The 23059-nt window shown below is 46.2% G+C and overlaps 6 protein-coding genes across 6 annotated transcripts; 5 read left to right on the top strand and 1 right to left on the bottom strand.

The window, feature by feature from the left end:
* Positions 1–1365: 1365 nt before the first annotated feature.
* Positions 1366–2733, top strand: CPP1 (tyrosine/serine/threonine protein phosphatase; the record flags this gene model as incomplete). Its single annotated transcript, XM_020210730.1, has 2 exons — positions 1366–1919; positions 2070–2733. 2 exons carry the CDS (start codon positions 1366–1368, stop codon positions 2731–2733), a joined length of 1218 nt encoding a protein of 405 aa, XP_020061999.1.
* A 1809-nt stretch (positions 2734–4542) lies between these two features.
* CANTADRAFT_8457 (ankyrin) lies at positions 4543–10263 on the top strand (the record flags this gene model as incomplete). Its single annotated transcript, XM_020211294.1, has 2 exons — positions 4543–9053; positions 9612–10263. 2 exons carry the CDS (start codon positions 4543–4545, stop codon positions 10261–10263), a joined length of 5163 nt encoding a protein of 1720 aa, XP_020061998.1.
* A 1296-nt stretch (positions 10264–11559) lies between these two features.
* On the top strand, positions 11560–12696 carry CANTADRAFT_24133 (Golgi transport complex subunit; the record flags this gene model as incomplete). The annotated part of the gene is made up of 1 exon (XM_020207047.1): positions 11560–12696. The coding sequence occupies one exon, from the start codon at positions 11560–11562 to the stop codon at positions 12694–12696; it is 1137 nt and encodes a 378-aa protein (XP_020061997.1).
* Positions 12697–13349: 653 nt separating this feature from the next.
* Positions 13350–16106, bottom strand: SEC24 (COPII subunit; the record flags this gene model as incomplete). The annotated part of the gene is made up of 1 exon (XM_020211946.1): positions 13350–16106. One exon carries the CDS (start codon positions 16104–16106, stop codon positions 13350–13352), a length of 2757 nt encoding a protein of 918 aa, XP_020061996.1.
* Positions 16107–17645: 1539 nt separating this feature from the next.
* DBP3 (RNA-dependent ATPase) lies at positions 17646–19241 on the top strand (the record flags this gene model as incomplete). The annotated part of the gene is made up of 1 exon (XM_020211945.1): positions 17646–19241. One exon carries the CDS (start codon positions 17646–17648, stop codon positions 19239–19241), a length of 1596 nt encoding a protein of 531 aa, XP_020061995.1.
* Positions 19242–20765: 1524 nt separating this feature from the next.
* On the top strand, positions 20766–22592 carry ERO1 (ER oxidoreductin; the record flags this gene model as incomplete). Its single annotated transcript, XM_020211293.1, has 2 exons — positions 20766–20790; positions 20845–22592. 2 exons carry the CDS (start codon positions 20766–20768, stop codon positions 22590–22592), a joined length of 1773 nt encoding a protein of 590 aa, XP_020061994.1.
* Positions 22593–23059: the final 467 nt, after the last annotated feature.

Below are 23059 nucleotides of genomic sequence, written 5' to 3'. Positions count from 1 at the left end.
CTACAATTATACCGCTTTGCTTCATACTATTCTACAATTACACCGCTTTGCTTCAACTTACTGTAATTACCCCTTTCCTCTAATTAATTATTCGAATATTGATTTTCACCACCGCCTACTTAACTCGCTCTACAGACATCCGCACCACTCCTGCCACCACCCACCTCTGTACCACATCCGCACTTAACTACCTTGCCACCATGTACAGCGCCATTTCAACAGCCAATCACCCACCGGCGTGGGCTCCCTAAATGGCAGTCTAGGCCACATCACCGCTGCTGGCGTCACCGTCGCCACAATCCAGCCATTGTGTGTAGACGAGGGTTCGTGCCTCCACGGCGGTCCGATCACAAACTCGCTAAGGTGGGATTAACCGCCATGTATACAGCCGCCCCTGGCATGGTGTCAGCGACGCCAGCGAGCTTCGTTGGCAGCCAACAATGGGCATTGACAGCCGCCCGCGAGAATGGTGGTGACAGCTCTGGCACCACTGGGAACAGTAAGACGGGAATTGCAGCGGTGATCCAGAGACCACCAGAGATTGGAGGCGCCAGGCTGCGGTGGCACGCCTGGGCGGGCACGGCAGAACCTCCTGGACGTGTGTGGTAGATACTCAGGGCTGCAGTGGAGCGCCTGGCGGAAGCCGTGGGGACGGGAACTGGCTAGTGACACCAGGCTCGCTAGCGCGCGCGCCGGGCGCGGGAGCCATCGCATTCTCGCCCCAAACGGCCCGTAAGGGGAAAAATAAGGCACCGCCAGGCACGAGAGCAGGAGGCAGACTGGGAGTCACAAGCAGAGGTCCGCGAGTCCCACCACCGCCAGTTGGATCCCTACCACACTAGTATCCACCCAGTACCCTCCCTAGTAGCACCACCACCACTACTGCCACCACTGCCACTACTCCTACCACCTCCCAGCTCTCCCTAGCCCCAATCACATGCACGTGCCGCGCCGAAACAATCTCCCGCTCCCTCCGTCCACCATAAAAATAGATTCCATTGTGCCCTTATTTTAGACACCTTCCTCTCATCCAACAATTGGTCGGTTCCACACCTGATTGTTTCACCACATTCTACCTACTGCCGCCTCCCCATCGCCAGACTCCTCCACGCTGATGGCTCACTAACCGCCCACCTCCTCCACAAACTCCACCACATCCTCGAGGCTGGCCCAGCGTGTCTTCCGTGCCTTCTGTGCCTTCTGTGCCTCCCGTGCCTCCCGTGCCTTCTTCTGCCCACCATGTCCTCCAATCCGTTCGTACTACCCTCACATCCTGACAACACTCCCTCGCCACCCAAACCACTCCGCGACTCCTACAAAGTGTACCCCAACACCGTGCCGTCCTCTCCCGACAAAGACAACTACATGCTTGGAGGCTCCCTCAACCGCCCGTTCCACCAGGCGTCGGCATCCGTGGTGAATCCGCCCCCGTCCCACTCCTCGTCCATTGACATCAACTACTCGCCCAAACACGCGCGCAAACCAACCCTGTTCGCCAGCAACCGCAACATGAAGAACCTCTCGTTGAACTTCGCGTACCCGTCGCCTCAGCCGTCCTCCAACTACACCACCACCCTCCTCTCGCCTGCATCGGACTTGCCGTTCAACAAGCCCTCCCTCCCCCGAAGAAAAACATTGACGTTGTCCATCCCATCCAACGAGATCACCACCGTGTTGCTGGTGCCGTCCAAGGATCCAGCACCAGCCTTGGTCACTCCCGCCGTCACCAAGACTCCGTTGGTGCCGCCGTACGTCCCGCGCCCACGCGGGAGACCGTCGCCTGCCACCGACTCCGACGCCATCACCACTGCGCTCACAGAGCCACCAAAACACCCCTACGCCTACTACGACTACGGTGCTGCCACTCCCGTGTCGTCCTCGTCATCCACCTCCACCTCCACAGCCACAGCCAAATCGGCGTTTCCCGAGTACAGGCTCCAGAGCCCCATGACCTTCGACAACGCGCCCCACTACCCCAACTCCCCCACCAACGTGCGATTGGCATCTGCCTTGGGCAACGTCACCATCCACGAGCCCTCGTCATCCACCACCACCACAGGCTCCCCCAGCGTGCATCCCGACCAAAACCACACCACCCCACAGATCGCACTCTCCAAGAAGTACCTCCTCCCTGAAGAGCTCCAGGAGTCCAACCAGCTCAACGCATATCCCACAGGGCCGCGAAACGTCTACAACAACACGATCTTCTTGTACCTGGATCCCACGTTTAATCCCGACACCAAGAAGCCGCGAGGCCTGGTGGGCCAGGTGGACATCAACGCGTACGACTTGGTGATCAACGTGGCCAAAGAGTGCCAGGACTTGAGCTCCCAGTTCACCAACCAGATCCCTGGCAGAAAGGAGTACTTATACGTGCCGTGGTCGCACACGTCGTCGATCTCGCGCGATCTCCCCAGTCTCACGGCCAAAATCCAGCAGTTTAGCGACCAGGGACTCAAGATCTTGGTCCACTGTCAGTGTGGAGTGTCACGGTCCGCATGTGTCATTGTGGCGTTTTTCATGCAGAAATTCAGCATAGGAGTCAACGAAGCTTACGAATTATTAAAGTCTGGCACCGAGGTCGACGTGCCTGGTGGAGTCAACAAAATGATAGGGGATAAAGGAAATAACATAGATGCTTGTGATAGAATATGCCCTAATATGAGCCTCATTTTTGAGTTGATGGAGTTTGGAGACTTCTTGTCGGGAGTGAGCAAGAAAGAGGTTATGTAACGATTACGAATATATGCACAGAACATTGAGATGTAGGGGGATTTCTGGGTGTCACAGTGTACTACTCTAGCAAATCCCTACTTTAAACTTCCAACACTTCCTTAGTCTTTTTATCAAATTGAGATAGAATTTGGAAATCATTAAATTAGCATTCGTACAGAGGATGGGATATGACAGAAGAATAATTTTACAATTTAATTTTGAATGCTAACCGAGTTAACTATAATAGTTCCAAGCATCGAAATTCAGATGGGCTCTGATGTCATTTCATTTATCAAGAGAGTATTGTGGTCTGTACTCGATTAATACCAAATACCAAGTATATCATGTACTCCAACCGTCAAAGTCAAGTTAATCCAGCATACCATGTGGCATTTACTAGCATAAAAGTCAACAGAGGAATAGAAGTAACCAAAGAAATAATTGCTTTGATGGTGGAATAACGAGTTGATTCACTGGTATGCTAACAAATCTGCTGGTGGATATTCAGTCTCAATTGGCTGAAAGGGAAATGAATAAGTGAGATTCACGGGGATAAAACGCCAATTACTGCGCATGAAATACATTGATACTGGCTGGAAGGGCAATATTGAATCCATTCTCTTAATATGCTTAATTGTTCTGAGTGTATCAGTAAAATTGACCATGATTCTTGAGCAGATGTTCGGGCATTAAGTGTATTATTTTTACATTGAATTGTATAGAAATCACTTATCCAACAATAATGCTTGTAAGAATAATGCATCATTTTGATGGGGCTCATGGCCCTGTGCTGTTACCAATTGAATACCAATTCTAGTTCGATCGATAATAGATTTAAAATTGGTCAATGCGAGCCATTCGAAGAAATGGAACATTAGAAAACTCTCTTGAAAGGTATATGGAGCCCCTCGGTTTGTATGTGATAGCATAGAGGTGGATTATTGTTCTAGGACATCTAGGCTTGCTAAAGAGTTACTATTTTCCAATGTTGAATTTGAAGTAGACATTTGATATTTAAAGACATCAAAAACAAGGAAGCAGAAAAACGAAAGAAGTACTGGAAACTCTGACTCTTATCATTATCAGTAAAGTACGGATATTTTAGAAATATGTGGGACCCTTGGCGAGGGGCATTTTCAAGGGGATTCTTGAATGATTTGTTCATCTTGGGTAACTTAAATGAAGAAGCACAGTGACTAAAAACTTGTTCAATGGAGCAGAAAAGACAGGTGGTGGGTCTACCACCCAGAGAGCCACCAAGTTGACCAAGTCTGTCCAAGTATGTAAGTTCCTACATTAATTGCAGGATATCTACCTGTGGAACTTCCTTGTAGCAGTGGAAATGTACCGATTAATCAGTAATTTCTGGGGTACTCATCAACCTGTATTTGGCTAGTGAACTCGTACTTGATGGTTATTAATACAAACATATTTCATCCGGTATTCAGTCATATTTCCAGTGATACAGAAATATCACTAGCCAGCTGCTTGCACATTTACTGGCTGTACCACAACCGTCACTCATCAGCTGTTGCCAGACAGGCCCACGAACCCTCAGAGGCTGGCTATCATCCCAGATAATGTGCATGTTGGACTCAACCTGCAAACAGCCCACATTTTTTTTTTTGTCTGTGAACAAAAAACAAGTGACATTCAACTCCATCTATACCATCCACCAAGACCATTAAGCACCTCCTAGCTCGTCAAAGAACCGCAGAGCACCAGCTTAGTGATAATTAATACGTCCTTCTGATACTACACCTTGACCCGTGACTCCAGCCCGAGTATCAGCTGAGCCAATTGGCGCTGTATTATAATCATCCAACCATGTCCTACCGAGGAAGTGGGTATTATCCCAGGTACGGAGGCAGTGGTGGGCCGCCTAAGAAGTTTGGTGGCCCTGGAGGGTCGGTGGGACCTAATAACGCCCCCAATGGAGGTGCCAGTAGCGATTCCCACAGCGATTCCTCCAACTCCCAACCATCACAAACCAGCTCATCCGACAAAGGCAGAGGCATGAGCGGCTACAACAGGCGAGCAGACAGAGACTACTACGGTGGGTATCGGTCTGGCCTGGGCCGCTACGAAAGCAAGTACAATAAGTACGGCAGCGGCGGACCCTCCAACGGACCCCCTCCAGGCCTGGGTGGCAAGAGCCTGTCCAGAAGCTCCAGCACCTACTACGGGAGTGCAGCACCTCCAAACGCCACTTCAGGCTCATCGTATAAGAGGCGACCAACTGACAGATACGACTCATATCCCGGCACCAAGTACTACTCGTCATCAGTATCATCCAATGGAGTAGAGGAGAGCAACGTCAAGTCATCCTACTCCAAATCCTACTCCCTGAGATCCCCCGAGTGGAAGAGCACAGATCGCCTGGACCGTCGCTCGGACGATAAGTACGATTCCTTCAAGCCCAGCACCAATACCAAACCTTCCACCCCATCCACAATTTCCGATTCCAAGTCTTCAACAGCATCTTCAAACAAGTTCCTGGACGAAAGGCGAGGTAAGTCGTCTGCGTCCTATCAGGCCACCTTCCCCCCTCTGTCCAGAAGCCCTTCCGAAATACGAAGATCCCTGAAGTCTAAAAACTCCGAGGACTCAGGATCCGAAACTCCAGCACATGACTACAACTCCAAGATTACGACTAATGACAACCACGCAAGCACATACATTCCTAAGCAAGCATCCGATGCCAAGATGCTGAATTTTTTCGATGACGACGAACCCCATGACAGAGACAGCGGGAGAACGTCAGGCCACCACACTCCAGATTTCAAACAAGAAAAGCGCTCTCCTCTTAGAGATGATAGAGGTGAACGTCGTGGAAATTCATTTTCTGATTCACTGGACATAACAAGACCGCATGAAGTCCCCAAGTCAGGCGAAACCTTGAAAACAAAGGATTCATCTTACACCAAAGAAAACAAGACAGACTCATACAAGCCTAAAGTGGACTCTTACAAGCCCAAGGATTCCAAGGTAGACTCGTACAAACCAAAAGAAGCCAGGGACGAATTGTCTAAGCCAAAAGAATCCAAGGTAGATTCATACAAGCCAAAAGAGTATAAAGATGAAATCAGAGCAAAGGAAAACAGAGTTGATTCATACAAGCCAAAGGAATCGCACGAAGCCAAAACAACTCTGAAGTCCAAAGACACCACCGATTCCCCTATACCGAAGGAAGCCAATTTAGTCACCTTCAAGCCCAAGGATACCAAGGAAGAAGCTTTAAGGAAAAAGAGCTACGTTGGGGAAATTAAGGCTGATCACTCGAACCCAAAAGAACCAAAAGCTGGAACCCCTTTATCTAACGAAGGCGCTCAAGATAAACCGAAAGAGAAGACCTCATTCTCTGCGTATTTGAAATCCTCGAAGGAGAAGAAGTTTTACGTTCATTCTGCTAAAGCAGATTCCGAAAAGCAGATCGATTCAGACACTGTCCGAGTAGGTGAGACAGATCAGGTCGAAGATACTAAACCAAATGAAGACCAACCCAAAAAGGAACAAATCAAGGAGGTAGAACCCGCTCATGAACAAAGCAGAGAAGAAACCAAGCCGGTAGAGTCTATTGATAAGGTTGTACCTGAGCCAAATATAGAGTCAGACACAGACCTGAATGGGCCCCAACAAAAGACAAATAGCGTCCCTGAAACACTACCTCAATCAAAGGACCCTATTGACGAGGAAGTTCAAAAGGAAGTTGAGGATAAATCAATACAATTACAAGATTCGGAATCTCAAAATGAAACTACACTTGATAGAAAATCCTCTACTGCAGGTTCAGTCGATACTAAAGTATCCAGAGATGAAACGACCAGATCTGAAGACACGTCAATGCTATCACCCATTCGTAGCAGTGTCACCGATGAGAACTTCAATTTCAATAATTTAGGAACTATCCAAGAGAGCTTGGATACAAAAGACTTGCTTTCAGATGTCGAAGAAAGTGATGATAACGAAGCAGACGCTTCAGAGGCAGAGACAGTCGTTGCTGACTCTCCACCTGCATTAAACAGGGCCAGGAGATTGATCAGGAAAAAGGACTTCGACGAAAGACGCCACAAATTGAAGAGGAAATCAGCTTACCATTCTGAGGACGAAGAAAGAGAGGATCATAGTGATCACAACAAAAACAACACTGGTGATGATCTCTCTGGCGATGAGAAAAAGAGAATGTGCATCAGGCCTTACAAGATGAAGCGAGACTCTGGTGGCAGATCCTTGTTACAGAGGGCTTGCAAGAAGGGCAACCTTGAAGATATTAAAAATTATCTCCAACAAGGCGCAAATGCCAATGAAAAGGATTTTTGTGGATTTACTTGCTTACATGAGGCAGCGTTGGAGGGTCATACAGAAGTGGTTGAGATATTGATCGAGCACGGTGCTAACGTCAACGCAAAGGCAGACCCGGCTGGCTACAACGAAACCCCATTGATTGATGCCGCAGAAAATAAACACTTGGGTACAGTGAAGGTCTTATTGGAGAATGGTGCCGATCCCAGCATCTTCAACATTGATGGATTTACTGCTTTGACCAAAATATTCAATGAACATGCAGACGAAGAAGGGTATGAGGAGATTATTAAGCTCTTAGAGGAAGCCATTGCTAAACAACAACGTGAAAAGAGTGACGCTGTCAAGAGTGCCAGTCCTGCTCCTCCTGTTGTTGAGGATCCATACGACACATATTTCGGAGATCTTATCAAGAAGAAAGGTATCTGTAAATTTGCTGCTGAAGGCTCGAAGGAGGTAACTGCTAATTATTTTGTGTCTGGCAATGGTCTTTCGTCCAAACCCGATATCTTGATCATTGCTGCCAGAAATGGCCATGTTGAATTGGTGGATATCATCTTGGGCCTTAACCCTACCCCATACAATATTGATACTGAAAACGAATGTGGAGCTACTGCACTTTTAGCTTCTGTTGGTCGTGGACACATCGAGGTGGTGGAATCTTTGTTATCCAAAGATGCTGACCCTCGCAAGAAGCGTAAGCAGGACAACTTGAATGCTTTAGAAATTGCCCAAAGATCGACCCACTTTGATCCAAAGGAAGTAAAGCTTCTTCAAGAGTACATGGGCAAGACCAGAAAGAGTGGAGTCAGCTCAACTATAAGTTCTGCCGCAGTTTCAGAGAACGAGCATGAACAATATTCGGACGCAGAAACTCCAGCAGTTTCAGATAAGGAGTCTATTCATTCAAGGTCTGAGCGTGACATTGATGATAAAAAACGGAGAATTCTTGATGATCACCCACCAAAAAAGAAGTTGAAGAAATCGAAGTCGGATTCGAAGCTTCGAACTCAAACGAGCCACGTCTTCAAGAAAGTTGGCACTCCAGAGACTCTTGAAAGAACAAAGTCCAACGACCAACCCTCCTCACCACAATCAAATACCGAGAAGATCATCAAACCCAAGAGCACTGCTACTACTGCTTCTCCTTCGCCTGTGCCACTAACAAAGGCTCAAGAAGAACAGAAAGCGAAGAATGCCGAGGAAGCAAGGATCTGGCAGGAGAAGGTCGAGGCCAAGAAAAGGGCTAGAAGAGACATGTTTTTGAAGTCTGAAAAAGAGAAGGAGCGTAAGAAGAAGGAAGAAGAAGAAAGAAGAGTTGAAGAGGAGAAAAGATTAGCTGAGTTTAAAGAAAAAGAGAAAGTCAGATTGGCCAAGGAAGCGCAAGAGCAATCCAAGATCATTGAGCAACAGAAGGAACAATTAATGCACAAACAGATGTTTGATATGTATCCTATTGGATTGAAGACGGCTAAGTTCGGAGTCCAACTCAGTGACGAGTACATTTTGCAGTACACCCCACTATATGTGTTTGATATTGAAGGTACCAAATATGTGACTGATTTGCAGGTGTCTTTGATCACTGGACGTCCCGTTGCAGACTTCAACACTAGCTCTACTAAGCCATTATCATCAGGAGAAAAGTCCAAGTTGTGGGATCTTTTCTTTCACATGGTTGGGATCGACAGAAACCGGTCATTTTTCAACTTGAACGCCCTAAGAAGTAAGGGCCACAGCCAGTTCCAGAACTTGCTCGTTAGCTTCGTCGAGCTAGACCACGTCTCCCAGTTTGTGAAGAACGAACATCCAGGTACCTATAGATTAATTTGGGGAGATGGATCCAGTAGGCTAACCGAGGTCGACTTGAAGTCGATGAGTCTGTTTGAAGGGGAAAAGAATCATTGTTTTGTATCTGAGGGTGACATGGAAGTAGTGATTGATACGAAGTCGATTGCTGAGACCAGCTTTGTGCCACCCAGGTTGAGAAGGAGAAGAGATACTTTGCGGGCCATCAGCACGGTTGCCAGACCGATGTGGTAGAAAGAGGGCCAGTGGTTATTAATGCAGGCATCCATAGCTAGATCGAAGCTGGAATTCCAGTGCTAATGAACTGTATGATGAATTTAAAAGAATGTAGAGTAGCATATTTTAAACAAGGTGAGAAATCATTAATTACAATAATTGATGAGACGAGTGTGCTGAGAGAGCAAAACCAGAAATGGAATAATAGTGAAATAAGATGGTTTCAAGAGTATTGAAGTAAGGATAATATTACTCAAAAAGGAGTAATGTGATTGATTTTTTTGCCATTTTCTCCTTAGGAAATAGAGATTCCCAACTTGGATCTTTGATTTAAAGGTCAAGGATCATCTTTGAGAGTAGTAGGAAGGGTCATATGTTGCCTAGTCGAATAGATAGACTGAAAACGACTGACGATACATCTGGTCCTATTTGGTCACGTGCCGCACCATGGCTCATCGCAATGTTCACAGACTACACTATATTTCTATATAACATATCCATGTCTAGAGTGTAAGTACAACAACACAGCAGTGAGTCTGCTTGTCTAAATTCAGCGTTCTAGCTAACATTAGTGTCTCGAGAGCATCGCTCTACAACTCAGATGACGAGCAATCAGCGCCAGAGTCTCCAGATCAAGAAGTCTACGTTGCCCCAGCTTTCGATTTCATAGAGGTAGACAACACTGAGGACCATGAAAACGATGAAGAGGAAGAAGAATTCGACTTTCCGTTGTTTGCAAGTGCTGCGACCTCGGAGCCGGGCTCCAAGGACGAAAGAGGGAGACCTGAGCAGAGAGTGATGAAAGTATCAATACGAGAAGAATCAGTGGAAAAAGTCAACAACGAGCGCCCCCAAACGTTCTACTACGCCAACTACACTGCCGAGCAGAAGCACCAATTCGAGCTAGCTGCCGTCACTGCCGAAGACATCTACAAAAATGTGTTTGTGGTAGAAAATGCGTCCCGGAAGTGTATTGATCTCAAGAAGCACAACGATGGCGTAGAGGCCGAAAAGGCAAGAGTAAAGGCTAAGAAGAGACCCGGGATGAAGTATAGGCTCAACAAAATAGGGTGTCGTGAAAGAAAGCATGCCAGAGCCAAGCTCGCAAAGAAATTGGAAAGAGAACAATTTGATAAAAGAAACCAGTACAAACGGTACAGCAAGCCTGCATTCAGGAGCAAGCATAGATACAGCACCGTCAAGTCAAAGCCTAGCACTGAATAGGCTCTAAGAATCTGCATAACTCCGAAGCTCCAAGTCCATAATTGGCCACTGGACAGAATAGTATAGGGACATCTTGCCAGATTTGATTTCCTGGCCCTCTACATATGTTGGAATATTTAGGGCCCATTCTGAGCAAAATTTTCAAGGCCACAGAAGGACTAATTTTCACTTTTTCCTTTGAAGAATTGAAACTGTCCAACCATATCAATCCGGAAGTGCCACTGGTTATGGTCTAATAGACACAAAATAATTTGTGGTGCTAGGAGATACGTCTAAAATTGAGATTTGAACCCACTGGATTACTTGCTTCTATATACTAGTAGTAGTATTCACCAATCACCCAAGAAGATGAAGTTTCAAGCTATAAATGCATTAGGATATGAGGTTTTCTTTGAAGCATTAGACCTTCAGTATCGAGAATCCAAGACTATGAGCACAAGACCTCATTGGCAAGGTTGGTTCCAACTGGAGAGCTACATTAATTGTGCTTTTATCTTGATTCAAATAATCTCACGCTAAGTGTCGGATCTATCTAGCGCAGTAATAACTAACTCACTTGGCTGAATACCTTTTTTAGCCCAGTTGTCTAAGTATTTAATTACTCTGGTGTAGAAGTCACATTCTACATATCTAAATTTGATAAGAATGCAGGTCGTAATGAAACCTGGTTTTAACATGTTTTCAAATAGTATTATGAGCTCCTGAAGTGGACCATTCAAAAGATAGTCGATGCTATTAATGGAAGTGACTGCTAATGGATCACACAACTAATCAAGTGGCTTTAACGGCAAAGTTTGATCAGATTGTATATGTGAAAACTGTAGTGGAACTATCTCATTGGAAAACGACTCAAGTGGTGTCAGAGAATGAACTGTAATAGTTAATAAATACCAGCTTTATGATAATGAAAAAAATCCTAAAAATACCCTACATATTGTTAGTAATTGTTGTATGAGAGCAGACCCCAGTGTTTGAGGTAGTAGATGCCAATCTACGAAAGTGCTATTTCACGCTAAGTTCACTTCTGCGGAATATCATGAGTTTTCCAGTCTATATCTATTTCCGCTTGATGAGAATCATGACTTTCTAAGTCTACATTTCTCTAAATGTCTTCGTAAGATTAATTGTGAGGTCCATGTCTATATCTATTCCCGCTAAATTCAATTACAAACCCCAAGCCCACATCCTCTTCTCCTCGTACTAAATATCGAATTCTCATAGTTCTCCCCACAATATGCCAAATCACCATTTTGTTCTTAAAATCTAGCGCGAAAACTCACCATTTACATCACCACCATGACTACCATCAAGAACGAACTCGAGGACTTCGAGGCGTTCCTCGAGGCCGACTTCCAGGATTCGGTCTTCGCCAGGGATTTGCTTCTTGCTACCAATGGCAGTGACGGACCCGAGCTCGATTTGTCTACACCCATCAAAAAGCTCCAGTTCGATATCCAAGAGTGTGAAAAGAGAATGAAGGCCATTGCCGCCAGCAACTACGAGGCGCTTGTGCAGAACTTCTCCAAGATCGAAGGCTCCAAGGAATTGCTTGACGGCAAGATCAACAGCGGCATAAAGCATATCAACTCGTCTTTTGACAGAATCAAAACAGGCGTGATCCAGCCGTACGACGAGGCTGTCCGGCTCAACAACGCCTTGAAACGCATCCATGTGACGTTGGACTTGTTGCGGAGCTCCAGTTACTTCATTTTCCTTCTCCAGCAGTTAGAAGAGCTCGATAAGGCCGACTCCAACATGGTCCGCCTTGCCCGTTTGATGGTCCAGATCCACGAATTCTACGTCAAGGAAGAGAGAGGCGCCACCAGAGGCGCCAGTCTCCTCCGCATCCGGCTCATCAGAGACTCCAGAGCCGACATCGAGAACAAACGGCTCGAATTAAGAAGCCGTTGCGTACATGCCATCCAAGCAGTCCACAACAGCAACTTCAGTCCCGATAACCAGGACCTCCACAACGGACTCGTCAGTCTCTACATTCTTGACAAGAAGGACTTCTTGTCGGTTTTGGAAAAAGCCACAGTGAATCGACTCGTGGACTCCTCGCTGACACAATTGTCTCGATCGTTACAGTCGCCCAGAAACTTCACAGCCATCGTTTCGGACGTCAAGCACAGTTCCCAGGAATACTTCGACAAGTTGGCCATCACCTTGAACAACTGCGAGGTTCCCAACGAGAATCTCTTCAATAGCGTGCTCGAGCATTGGGGTGGAAATGCACTCACCGAGTCCTTCTGGATTAAGTTGACATCCAAGTTCAAAAAGAACATTGCTGCCACCATGGCAAGAGGTGGTCCAATTGCTAAGAACTTACGTGTATACTATCCTGGAATCAAAAACTCGTTGGTGGACACTTTTAACGTGGAAAGTGAGCGGAACTTGGTGCTTGATGCCGTTTCGATCATCCCTACAGAGTAACTGCAAAGATAATAAGCCGATTTCACTATTTGGGGTACACAGATGATACAAAAGTTTTAGGAGGTTCTACAGTACGAGGTTTGAAATCCATATGTGTGTTGGATCTCCTGAATTAAGTGAATCTATTAATTGTTGGTTCGACTTGAATGGTATTACTGTATTATTAACTACGCGTTGATTTGGAGTACATGGCTTCACAGATTTACAGTATTGGTCTTGAATGAGGCCATGAAGCACATTCGGTTGGCAAATCAGGGTTCAATATTCAGCATTGAGGATCATAAGAATTTTTGTTAAACATCCATTTGAAGAAAAGTAGGAAGCTCGATTGCAGGGAAAATGGAGCTATCCGAGTCATTATTACAAATCAAGACGGTGGACAATTGCACAGTGACGTGTCAGACGGAAAGTGCTTGATCATGGCCAGCCATACTTCATCTCGTCAGTGTATCTATTACCTTTGCGAAACCTTCAGAAGGAGAAGCTGATATTACACCGCTTGTCAGCAAAATCGAGAACCCCGAAGAATGCGATAGAAAGAAGCCATTGCTGTATAATATATATTTTTATAGACAATCTATTGAGCAAGCTTGGCCCTCAAAGGATATTATAGACAATCTATTGAATCATGGCTTTCAAAATAATACAGATATCTATTGAGCAACCTTGGCCTTCAAAGTAGTCAAGAAGTCCCTGTAAGAGGCCTCATTACCGGTCTTGTCTTCAACCAAACAACTATAGGCCCACATTCTTAATGCCATCAAGTCACGTTGTTGAGAAATCTCGATTGGTTCGTTGGACGATCCTCCGACAACAACGTACAAGTTCTTCCAAATAATGGAGTCGTTTTGCTCTCTGATCTTACCGATGATTTGACGCACCTTGTAGTTGAATTCAGATTCTTCAATGCTGTATTCGGGCAACTCGGTTTTACCGGTTGGGAGAGCGTACAAGTTGTCAGTACCAAACAAATCTTGAACCAAACCTGGAACTACATTACCAGACACCCATAAGAATAATTCGCTGGAGTTGTCAATCAAGTACAAGCCATAGTTCTCCCAGGTGGCCTTGGAATCGTTGATTGGTTCAGGTAACAAGATTTCGGTGGTAATGACCTCTTCTTCCTCTCCAGTTTCTTCGTTGACTTGAATAACCTTTTCTGGTAATCCACACTCGTCTGGCATGTTGTGTAACGAGTAGACGGTTGGGTAAATGTACTTGACCAATTGTGNAATTGGCAAAGACCCCAAGATGTTCAAAGCCGCAGCTCTGTGATCGGATGGAACCCTGTCGGCTCTCAAACCCAAGTGCTTGGTCAATGAGAACAACAATAATGGTAACATTCTTAAATTAGTGGATAATTGTAAAGGTGATGCACCAGAGACATTGCCTGCAACTAACTCTTTCTTGTAAACGTTCAAAATTTCAACAACTTGATTGATAAGGTAGTCTCTTGCATCTGGTAACGACGAAGACAATCCCTTTTCAATGGCCTTATGAGTAAAGTAGTTAGTGATTGCTAATTGATCAGCAGAAGCATAGATGTCAGGCAATTTGGAAGAAGTTGGAATGGCCAAGTTCATGACTCTGATTCTTCTTTCACCGAATGAAGTAGAGTGCAACACAGCTGCTTGGAAGTAGGCAACTGGCTTATTAATGTTTTCTTCAATGTTCATTTCAATACAGTAACTTTGATCTCTTGGGAAAGTTGGGAAGGAACATAAATCTGAGGATCTGTTGAAGAAGTTACCGTAGAAGGAACTCATTCTGAAACCAGTAGATCCTCTAACTCTCAAAACAGCTTCCAATGCAATATCTTGAGACAAGTGTTCGCTGATTTCTTTAGATAACTTGGTGACATCTTCAGCCTTAGCACTGGTCCAAGCAGGGTAGAAGTGGGTTTGACCAGCAGTGTAACGGGGCAAGTTGGACAAGGTGGCAACATCCTGGTAAGAAGATGAGCTCAAGAACAAATCAACTGTAATTTGGGAGGAGTTACAAGTGACAGCGAAGGACTTGTAGAAACTGTCGGCAGAGGATAACAACACCTTAGCTTCCTTAGGCTTACCAGAGTTTCCAGCTTCGTCTCTGAGACTCAACTTACCTTCACCAATGTTTGGCAAAGTGGCACCGAAACAGACCAATTTACCACCGATATTGTTGATTAATTTATGACCAGCCTTCAAAGCAGGTCCCAAAGCAAAGCTTTGGTTGGCAGTGCCTTCGAAGAAGGTTGGGAAGTCAATCAACAACTTTTCGATGGCTTGTCTGTTTTCGTCCAAGTTGACCAACAAGCCACTTGGGGATGGCAAGAAAGGTTCATCGATGTCAGAAACCACCAAGGCCTCGGTTCCCTCCAAACCTTCATTAAATCTGAAGTAGTGCAAGTTAGAGTCCACACCAATGAAGGCGACTCTGGCAGTCTTATTCACATTTGGAATTCTATCCAAACTCTCTAAGATGGTTCTGGTGATGGTGGCAGTCAACCCGCTGGAAACTGCATGCACCGAGACATCGATGATGAACGTGTAGACAATAGGCTGAGGAGCTCTGGCCATGTATTCCTTTGGAGCGATAAATTCAACCACTGAGTGGTTCAACTCGACTCTTTCGAACTTGTTCTTGACGGTACCAGTGATGTCGTCGTATTCAAAGGCACTGGGGATGTCGTTCAACAAGTTACAGAAGTTACACCTCCAACGTCTGCCGTTTTCGGCCAAGGTGACGAACGGGTTGATGTAACCACGACAACGACGACATCTACTGATGTAGGTGTCGGAGGTGACAGGCACCTGTTCGCCTTCGACGGTCAACGCGTTGTAGGGCTTGACGATCAAGGCCAAGGGCAACTTGGACTTCTTCAAAAGCGAGCTATTGTTGGGGATGACGTTCAAGGTAGATCTGAAGTATTCTGGGGCCGCGTTGGAGGTTTCTGAGTTTGGAATCAAGGTGGTGTTTTGGGGCAACACGATGGGGGGAGGTGGCAACGCCAAGTCCGAGATGGGAGGAGGCAATTCACGGGACAAGTCGGTGGTGTACAATTGGTTCAATGGCAACGCAGGTGCAGCGCCGCCTGCTTGGCCGTAGAAACTGCCTTGTTGTTGGAATTGGGGTGGGTATTGGTCCTGTTGAGGCTGTTGCGCGTATGGATCATTAGCACCTGGGGCACCAGCAGCGGCTCCCGGCTGCTGGTACTGGTTGTACTGATACTGGGGCTGGGCAGGTTGGGCGCCGACGTTCATGTGTTGGAACTGTTGGTTGACTTGATCCACACCGTAGGCTGGAGCTCCTCCCTGGGGAGGAGGAGGCTGCTGGAATTGAGTGGGATCGGCTGGCCCTACGCCTGGAGTTCCTAAAGGAGCACCAGTGGCGTACTGGGGCTGTGGGTATGCTCTTCTTTTTCCAGACATGTTTGGTGGGCGGTTGTTGTTTTAGTCGCTGAAAATTACGTGGTCAAAATGTGCTGGAGATAGTGGTGCGGACACGCCTGGAACGAGACGATCGCCGTGGGGTGGGGTGGATCTCGAGAGTATATGGCTGGTGTGTGTAGCTATGAGTACTGCTCTGTGTTGACTCGTGCATTCATGGTCTAGAATGGTAGTTTTTGTAATAAATTTCACCAGAGCGACTCATGAAGCGAAGTGGGCGTATTATCTTTATGGTAGACTAGTGATGATCATTGATTCCAGGTTGGCGTATGATGCGATATTGGACAGCAAGGATAGGCTGGCTACTGGTTGGGTGGAATTAGGTCTACTGGGCTGTAGTAGGTCGTATATAAGCTTAAGCTCGTGGATATTCCGTCTATGGGTATTTACGTGATTAGCTGGAACACCAACTATGTTCACCTGAATAGTTATTTATTTATCGGTGCAGGCAATCGTGGCTAGATTATTAACTGACTGTGTGGTAGGCAGTTATTATTTTGCAATGAGAAGCATTCGAAAAGACTCATCAATTTATTGCCAATAAAATAATCAACGTAAGCTCAAGATAGTTAATTTTGTGGTGTGCTCGATTATTTGTCTGAGTATAACACTGGTGCACTGGAATTACTAACCTATTATCATGTATGGAAGATGCCCACTCAGACTTAGGTTATGTAATGGTTTTGCCTGGCACAGTGATTTTCGTTCATAAATGTTTAAACCATTGTTACTGGTGAATTGAACTATTTTAGCTCATTCTGGATCATTTCCCTTTTAGTTCCGTCAGTTTAAACAAAATACTGTGGATAAATATTAAAACGTCAAAAGCGTGAAATGTTAAAGACAATCAACTTTTACTAAGGATATAAATAAAAAGGTTCTTGATGTACAAATCAATCTATGATGCCCGCTTCAAACTACTGAGAGTTGATCATCTAGCAGGAATGGTATAATTTCCAACAATATCTCCAGATGAAACGACACCAGACTCCGTTCTGGAAAAAGTGACCTGATAAAGTTAATGCCCTACTTCAGAGATTCTCTCCGTCATATTTACCCGAAGCCCATAAACTTAATTGAAGGTAACACCACGATGCTTCAACGCATGTATAAACTGTGGAAGTCTGTGTAATTCCTAAAAGAAGTTGGTGTTATCACTTTTGAAAAAGGTTAATAATAAGCAGGAGGTGATGTCCAACAATTCTTATTTCGACATATATGAGCTTATAATGACCACTCTCCCAACTGCAGCCCAATTATCACTGTCGGGTTGAGAATATGGACTGTAAATATGAAGAACGGCAGAAAGATCGGAAGGACAATAAAAATACTTTAAGAATCAATATAAATTAGTAGAGTAAGATGAAGACAAAGAGCTGCCTTCTGGTGGTTCTGGGATGGATATGGAGCCTCCTCCCTCCACAGAAAGCTGGAAATGTTATTTGCACCCATCTACACGTGACTCCATCGTGCGGCGTCTGATGAGATAAAGTGATTTTTCACTTTTAGTTATACGACAAGATGGGTAAAGATAGCAAAAGAAAGAGCTCCGAAGAGGAGGACAAGAAGCACAAGAAGGTGAAGATCGCCACTGAGGAGAAGAAGGAAAAGAAGGAAAAGAAGGAAAAGAAGGAGAAGAAGGAGAAGAAGGAAAAGAAGGAAAAGAAAGAAAAGAAGGAAAAGAAGGAAAAGAACGATGACAAGCCAGCAAAGGACGAAAAGAAGAAGGCCAAGAAGGTCCTGTCAGTGACCGGAACTGCTCAGTCGTCAGTTGGCTACACCCAGTCGTCCAGCTTGTCAGAGTTGCCTCAGGCAGATATCGACGAGTTCTTGTCCACCAACGAGGTGACGATCGACGACCCTCACGGCCTCAACTTGAGACCGTTGCTTGCATTCAACCAGATCGAATTGCACTCCAGCATAACCCCCAAGGTCGCCAAGTTTCCAAAGCCCACACCCATTCAGTCTGTGTCGTGGCCATACCTCTTGAGCGGAAAGGACGTGATTGGAGTCGCTGAAACCGGCTCTGGAAAGACTTTTGCGTTCGGTGTTCCTGCCATCAACAACATCTTGGCTCTTGGAAAGACCGGGTTGACTGTGTTGTGTATTTCTCCCACCAGAGAGTTGGCGTTGCAGATCTACGACAACTTGGTGGACTTGACCAAGGGAACCAGCCTCAACTGCGTGGCTATCTATGGAGGTGTGTCCAAGGCTGACCAGGTGGCTCAGATGCGTGATGCCAACGTTGTGGTGGCCACTCCTGGCCGTTTGTTGGACTTGATCAACGACGGAGCCGTCGACTTGAGCAGCATCGACTACTTGGTGTTGGACGAGGCTGATCGTATGTTGGAGAAGGGGTTCGAAGAAGATATCAAGTCCATCATCGGTAACACTAATGCCCAGGGCCGTCAGACATTGATGTTCACAGCCACCTGGCCCAAGGAGGTTCGTGAGTTGGCCAACACGTTCATGAACAAGCCTGTCAAGGTCAGCATTGGTGATCGTGACGAGTTGGCTGCCAACAAACGTATCACCCAGGTGGTGGAGGTCATTGCCCCCTACGACAAGGAGAAGCGGTTGTTAGCGCTTTTGCGCCAGTACCAGGGAGGTGCTCGTAAGGACGACAAGGTGTTGATCTTTGCTTTGTACAAGAAGGAAGCAGGACGTATCGAGGCGTTGTTGAAAAGACAGAACTACGCAGTGGCAGCCATCCACGGAGACTTGTCACAGCAGCAGCGGACACTGGCGTTGAACTCGTTCAAGCGTGGAGACTCCAACTTGTTGTTGGCCACCGATGTGGCTGCCAGAGGATTGGACATCCCCAACGTCAAGGTGGTTATCAACTTGACGTTCCCATTGACGGTGGAGGACTACGTCCACAGAATTGGTAGAACAGGAAGAGCTGGCCAGACTGGAACTGCTCACACTTTGTTCACCGAGCATGAAAAGCACTTGAGTGGAGCATTGATGAACATCTTGCGTGGTGCCAACCAGCCTGTGCCAGACGAGTTGCTCAAGTTCGGAGGCCACACCAAGAAGAAGACCCACAGTGCGTATGGGGCGTTCTTCAAGGACGTCGACATGACCAAGACCGGAAAGAAGATCAAGTTTGACTAAGGTGTTAGATATAGTCTAAATAGTAGTAGTAGTATACGCAGTGATAGGAAAACGTAGGAGGAGTGGCATGGAAAGTTTTCTTTCTCATACGAAGGAGTTGGGTGGGAATTAGCTCGATTTAGGGTGGGGCTAAGTACTTGGCTGGTGGGTATTAAATGCTTAGCAATCCACAATTGGTAGTGAGTTGGGTGGAATTCAATCTGGGGCCACGACGCGATGCATAAAAAACACCATCTGCTTAAGATAACAGCCGAAGTAGATACAATGAGTTCACACTGTATATAATTACAGATAGGAGGTAGTTCTTAAACTGCACGCCCGATATTGGTTACTAGGCACACTTCCAGACATCGCAAAGAATCGTAAACCATGATAATGTGATTCTGCTGCCAGTACCCTATTAAATTTGTACCACAACAATACAGTAGAAAGTTAAAAGAAGTGCTGGCTGGGAAATTGGGAATAACTAGGATACGGGTAACATTTCTCCTCTTCAATTAAAATTCTTTTTCGTTTTCGCAGCCAGAATTACCTATATACTCTAATCGATATGAGCAGTAAAACTTTTGTAGCTACAGAGTCCATCAACGTCAGTGTGCTGCTGTGGTCAGCAGCAAGCAGGAACTAGAGAGTATCATGGATCTACTCCAATATTCACTTAACTACTGTAAGGGTGTTCCTTGTGATGTAACTGCGAGAAACATCTAAGTCTCGTCTGGTTAAATTACGAACACGGATTGGCCTCGTCACCTATCTGGTCCACGAAAAGGATAGTCCTACTATGTATTCAATACTTTTACTCAAATCTACATCCCTCTCATTTCTTGTAGTCAACTCTTACAATGGGGAAGTGAATATTAACCATGGTCAGATAAATTCGAGGGATCCGAGATCCTTGCCGATATTCACTCTATCGATCCCCAATGAAAAATCTATACTTTATCCCATTATAAAAGAATTAATTCAGACAACTCGATACACCTAAAACGGAAACACCCTTCAGTCTATTTAAATGAAGACAGACAACATAGGTAATCTTCCTACTTCACTCATAGATCTAACCAATAATTAATTAATCCAGACAAGACGGACAATTTTCCTAATTAGTGAAGATGCACCAACCCGCTCAATAGACATTTACCGTTAATTAGAGGAAAACCATCTGATTAAAATTAACCCGTACAACTAGACAAATTCCCTACTTTACAGGGAACATCCTCACCAATATATTATTTAATAGACAAGTCTACTGAGTTATCTATTGATTTTACCTCCTAACTCAGTAGTTCTACCTCTAATTACCCAGAAATTCCATTTCCTATTTTCTCATAATTAATCAGACAATCCCTATACCTATTCAATACTACTAGGCGTTCCTACCCATTTACCCACCCAATTAGCCTGCCTCACTACAAATCACCAGATTCTCGTCCTCTGTTAACACGTCAGACTCCGCGCCACTTGCCCAATCGATCTGATCCGATCATACCACCTCTGACGTGTTCTCTTGCGCGCGCACGACTGATGACAAACGGTGATGCCCATCATAGTTTTGCCGCCATATATACCTGTCCTTCCTAGCCAGTCTCCCACCATCCCACAGCCATGAAGTTGTCCCAACTATACGTGTGGCTCTCGCTCCACGTGGTGCTAGCCGTGGCCTCCTCCGGCATCTCTAAATTCACGCCTTTCGACTCGCCTGAGTACTGTTCACAAATCATCACTCCCACTTGCAACACCACGTTCTCGTACATCGACGACCTCAACGACCATATCCGCGTGTCTTTGTCCAAGTTGGTGCAGACTTCGTACTTCCGCTACTTCAAACTCAACTTCGAGAAGCAGTGCAAGTTCTGGAACGCCCAGCACTTCTGTGCCACTGAAAACTGTGCTGTGGAGATCTTATCGCCCTCCCAGTACAACTGGAGCAACGTGACCAACGACGACCTTCGTCCCTTGAAATTAGGTAAGATCAACTTGGAGCAACCTGCCACAGATGACGACGACGCCCAGGACACCGACGCCACCTGCGAGGACTTGGACTACACCCACATCGACGACGACCACCAGTGCGTCTACGTCGACTTGTTGAACAACCCCGAGCGTTTCACTGGGTATGGAGGTGCCCAGGCGTTCAACGTGTGGAAGGCGATCTACTCCGAGAACTGCTTCCCCAACAGTGCGAGTGAAGAAAACCACCATCTCACGGTGTCGGACGCTGACGAGGACGACACCTGTGTGGAGAAGAACTTGTTCTACCGGGTGGTCAGCGGATTGCACGCATCCATCGCCGTGCACTTGTCCAACGAGTACTTGGACTCCGAAACCGGCGAGTTCTACCCCAACTTGAAGGTGTTCATGGAGCGCGTAGGACGCTTCAACGACAGGTTGTCCAACATCTACTTTAACTACGCCTTGGTGTCGCAAGCGTTGGTCAAATTGAACAACTTGGTGTCCTTGCATGAGCTTATCGAGTTCGACGAGAGTCACACCCACAACGAGGCTCGCCACAAGTTCGTCAACAACGAAGAGCCTACCGAAAACTACGACGAGTTATTGGGCCAGATCATCCCCATGATTTCCTCGAACACCTTGTTTGACACCTCATCGTTGTTCAACCCCGAATCGGTATCTCCAGGGTTGAAGGATGAGTTCAGATCCAGATTCAAGAACATCTCTGCTATTATGGACTGCGTGGGATGTGACAGGTGCAGAATGTGGGGCAAGTTGCAGACCATTGGCTACGGAACCGCGTTAAAGATCTTGTTTGAGGGAGAAGACCCTAAAAACACCGAAAAGTTGAGATTCAGAAGAATTGAAATCGTGGCCTTGTTCAACACCTTCGACAGATTGTCCAAGTCGATCGAAGCCATCAACAGCTTCAAAACCATGTATTTACAGCATCTTGAAGACGTCAGAAAAGGCATCGCCAAGCCTGGCGAGTACGACAGAAAAAATGAGAGCAACGGATTGGCATTCCCCTTCTTCAAGGTCCCAGAAACTGCCAGCAAACCCGAGGTTGCTGCCCCCAAAAAGGCCTCACCCAAGAAGATCTCCCCTAGCAAGATTGATAAGTCGCCTTTGGGCATTGCTAAGGCCAAGAAGGCCTCCGACAGAACCTTTGTGGAAGAATTGAGACTTGCCATCGACGATGTTGCGCAAGCCACCCGTTTTGTGCTTTGGAGCTATAAGACGCTACCTTCCACACTCTGGAAGATCTCATTGATGTACTTGAACCAGGGCTGGAACTTGCTTATCGGTACGCCCCACAGCTACAAGTACCACTCGGAGCTCCTGATGAACAAGAACCAGGACGACATCAACTACGAGAACCTCTTTTCTGACAGTTAGACGGCACTACTCCAAAACCACGTCTTCGTCATGGAGGCAGACTAAGCATCATCCCTGGGTGGCAAGCCACCACTTGCCACGTCTCCTCGCCTAGCTCTGGCTGCCCACTCCCTGTATCTTCTAGGGTCATGCCTAGCTAGGCAGAACAAAATTTTATTTCTGCCCCGGTATCTTTGTGTTCATAGTATAGACGCAGCATGGCTGCGAAAAATAGACAGATTTATGTTCTGCTTGTGTAGATACTCCGCTACAAGGAAGTATAAAAGGGTACCTATGGGTCGTAGTGAATGGCAACTATGCGTTTCTTGACTTGTTCTACGTTTGCTATGGGCGCTGCTGCGCTTGCCATTGGCGACTTGGCCAAAGAGGCTGCGAAAACCAGCTTGGAAAACTTCTCTAAAAAATCTAACACCGAGACAGACAACACCTTGGGAGACTTCCTGAAGCAAGCACACTCTGGAGATCAG

This window comes from Suhomyces tanzawaensis, assembly GCF_001661415.1.
Source record: "Suhomyces tanzawaensis NRRL Y-17324 unplaced genomic scaffold CANTAscaffold_9, whole genome shotgun sequence".
In the NCBI taxonomy this organism is placed as follows: Eukaryota; Fungi; Ascomycota; class Pichiomycetes; order Serinales; family Debaryomycetaceae; genus Suhomyces; species Suhomyces tanzawaensis.
Note: the sequence above shows the minus strand (reverse complement) of the source record. Positions and strands in the feature narration are given on the sequence as shown.